The sequence below is a fragment of the Eupeodes corollae genome, chromosome 1 (genome assembly GCF_945859685.1).
Source record: "Eupeodes corollae chromosome 1, idEupCoro1.1, whole genome shotgun sequence".
In the NCBI taxonomy this organism is placed as follows: Eukaryota; Metazoa; Arthropoda; class Insecta; order Diptera; family Syrphidae; genus Eupeodes; species Eupeodes corollae.
The window spans coordinates 196,699,665-196,702,470 of record NC_079147.1 but is presented as its reverse complement, the minus strand read 5'-3'; the positions used below and the strand labels follow the sequence as shown (position 1 = coordinate 196,702,470).

Below are 2,806 nucleotides of genomic sequence, written 5' to 3'. Positions count from 1 at the left end.
TTTTCCTTTTCATTAAAATATACACTAAATAAACATTTAAGTCAAAAATCCCAACTGCCATTCACCATTTGATATTTAGCGCCGTATTCATTTTTTCCACCGCATGGTACGTAGTATGCAATAACATTTTCGCTTTGTCCGTATGTTGTCCATCAAAGAAGCTCGAATAAATTCCTCGTGTTTCCGAGTTATCTGGCACCGACTTTGGTAATTGTTTATAAAGTTCCTCAAGTTGTAGCGTTAATTCGCGGACGGGAGTTCCTAATGGTGGACGAACTTGTGCACCTCCATTAAGACAACCTTAAACAGAACCGTACCCCCATATACCATCTACTTAGAACATGAAGAAGGTAGTACACATACCTGAAGGGCACGCCATCACTTCAACAAAATGGTACTGAGTCTTTCCACGTTTAAGCTTTTGAACAAGATTTTGAATATTACGGAATCCATTGGCAATGGCAAATTTGAGTAGCACTTTACCATCCTTCTCCAGAGTTAGTTCACGGAAATCGGGATTCCTAAAGGGGGATAGGAAGGTTTATACCTATTGAGAATTTCAAAAAAAATATGCAGTACCTCAAGTTTTTGTACTCCAATCGTTCAACTTCATCTCCAAAAAGCTCTTTTGCTGCGAACTTGAATATATGATCGGAATATCCACCAGATCCAGAGAATTCATGCGCCCATACATTACCCCCTTCGGGTTTCTGTGCGCTCCAGGGCCAATCAAGCTCAACTGGAGCGTAGGTATTCAATGTATCAGTCTCTCGGATGCTGAGCATTTGTTCAATTTCAACTAAAAGAAGAGGAAACTGTAAAATTTATCTGAGAGAGATACACCCATCAATACACACTCGAAGTGATGACACAATCGACGTCCCTGGAGTTATTAGCTTCGCTAAAGAAATCTTCACGAGAAGCTTCGAGTTTCTTATCGTAGCATGGCATCACAGTAACATGATAAATCTTCTCCATCGGGACATTGAGCTTTTGGGCAAGAAACTGTTTTACTAGCATTCCCATAATTTGTTGCGGTGACCTTGTGCTCGATATTAAGGGAAGAATGAAATTACCATGGGTTTTTTCTGCATAGCACACCCAACCGGGACATGATGAAGACAACATTGGAAGCTGTTGATTGCGGAAACGTTCCACGAACTCAGTTCGACTCTCAATCAAAGCCAAATCGTCGGCGATTTTCGTGTTAAGTACCATATCAGCACCCAGAGACTTAAAATACCCCGCCAAATGCTTGCTACACTCTTCCGGAGTCAATTCGTATCTCTGAGCTAAACTTAAAATAGGCTGCTGCGACACAGTAAATACAATAGTCTTAACTTTCTCCACATTTCCCTGCAACTTGTTATTTTGATTTTCATTGAGAACTTTCAAAAGTTCTTCTTGACTTTGTTGGGTTATAAGTACTCCCTCGGCAGATGTTATACATCCCGAACAAGCTAGACAATCCTGAAGAGTAATTTCAACTTTTTGTAACTTCTGTACGCCTGTCGAGGTCTCCTCGTAATATCCGTCGTCTTGAATTGTTATTTTAGCACCAGTTTTTGATTTGGTTTTTTCAATAGTCACTGGTTTAATGCATTCCTAGATAATAATTGGCCAAGGGGCATATATTTTGATTAGAGTTTTGAGATGAACTAATGTGAAGGAACAAAACATTTACCTGTGATGGGGTAATGAAATCATCTAGATCTGTTAGTTGTAAGGCTCCACTGAAACGTGACATTGTGAATTTTGTATAGATAGTTGTTTATGTCATTGAATTTGGTAAAATCAAAGAATGACTTTGTTAAAAACTTTAACTTTTAGGCAAAAAAATACTAAGAATGAGAAATTTTTTATCAAAACTAAGAAATGTCAAAATTTTATAAACATATGACTTGTGACATCACAGTTTTGAATTGTATAAACGAGTATCGTTTTCTAAGTGATGCCAAAATGTTTTGTATCTATTTATAGGAAATAAAATTGCTTAAGTAATTCATATAACAGTTTTATCAATTCTACTAGAAAGAATGTTTATAAATAAGAGGTTTCATTTGTTTATATCAATAAATAGAACATTAAAATAGAGGACCACCATTCTTTTTTCCATGACCAATTTTCAGTATTGAATCGATTGTTTCGTTACTTGCCTGACTCCAAACGTCATTTTTGAATGAATCTTAATACTTTCAATTGGTTAGTTTATAAATATTTTTGGGAATTTTCTTAGAAGTATTGATAGATCAGAAAAATGAAACATGAATAAATTTTTCTATTTTGTATCAACTTATAACAATCAAATTAGCTTTGCTTTCTTTTCTTCCTTTTTGAATTTAGTGATTGAGAATTCTTGAGAAATCAAATCATATACAATCTGGGCCCTGTTTCATAAAAGACCAAACAATTTTCACTTTGCATCTTTGCGTTTTTAGTTTGCAAATTACGTTTCATCAAACTCAAATTTGAAAAGTGCCAATAGAATTTGACAGTTTATAGCAAAAAACGTATCTTTTGAAAAGCTTGTGTAAATAAAACGAAAAAGTTAAACATAGAAACCAGAAACTAAGAATTTATTTCGATTAAGAAAAAATACCATCGAATTTGTGTTCTCTAAAATTATATAAACAATATACAGTTCAAAAGCCAAAGGAATATGTATTTAAGTCTCTTTCAACAATTGTTGTATACAATATACTGTGAATGGAGGCCAATATAACCGTGTTGTATTAATGCATGGAAAAAGTAAAGCAACCGTCTACGGAGTAGTTCATCAAGTTTAAAATATTATCATTATGAATCT

The 2,806-nt window shown here is 34.7% G+C and overlaps 1 protein-coding gene across 1 annotated transcript; it reads right to left on the bottom strand.

Annotated features, from left to right (window-relative positions):
* On the bottom strand, positions 1 to 1,888 carry LOC129938595 (probable cytosolic Fe-S cluster assembly factor GK14772). The gene is made up of 5 exons (XM_056046254.1): positions 1,685 to 1,888; positions 858 to 1,605; positions 580 to 799; positions 364 to 521; positions 1 to 300 (listed from the first exon to the last, which is right to left on the bottom strand). Exons 1-5 carry the CDS (start codon positions 1,745 to 1,747, stop codon positions 62 to 64), a joined length of 1,428 nt encoding a protein of 475 aa, XP_055902229.1. The 5' UTR covers positions 1,748 to 1,888; the 3' UTR covers positions 1 to 61.
* Positions 1,889 to 2,806: the final 918 nt, after the last annotated feature.

Excerpts from the sequence above, each read along its gene's own strand:
- LOC129938595 (XM_056046254.1), bottom strand. The coding sequence starts at position 1,747 with ATGTCACGTTTCAGTGGAGCCTTACAACTAACAGATCTAGATGATTTC. Across the intron at positions 1,606-1,684 it reads ATTTCATTACCCCATCACAG|GAATGCATTAAACCAGTGAC; the intron begins GTAAATGTTTTG and ends ATTATTATCTAG. Across the intron at positions 301-363 it reads AGTGATGGCGTGCCCTTCAG|GTTGTCTTAATGGAGGTGCA; the intron begins GTATGTGTACTA and ends GTTCTGTTTAAG.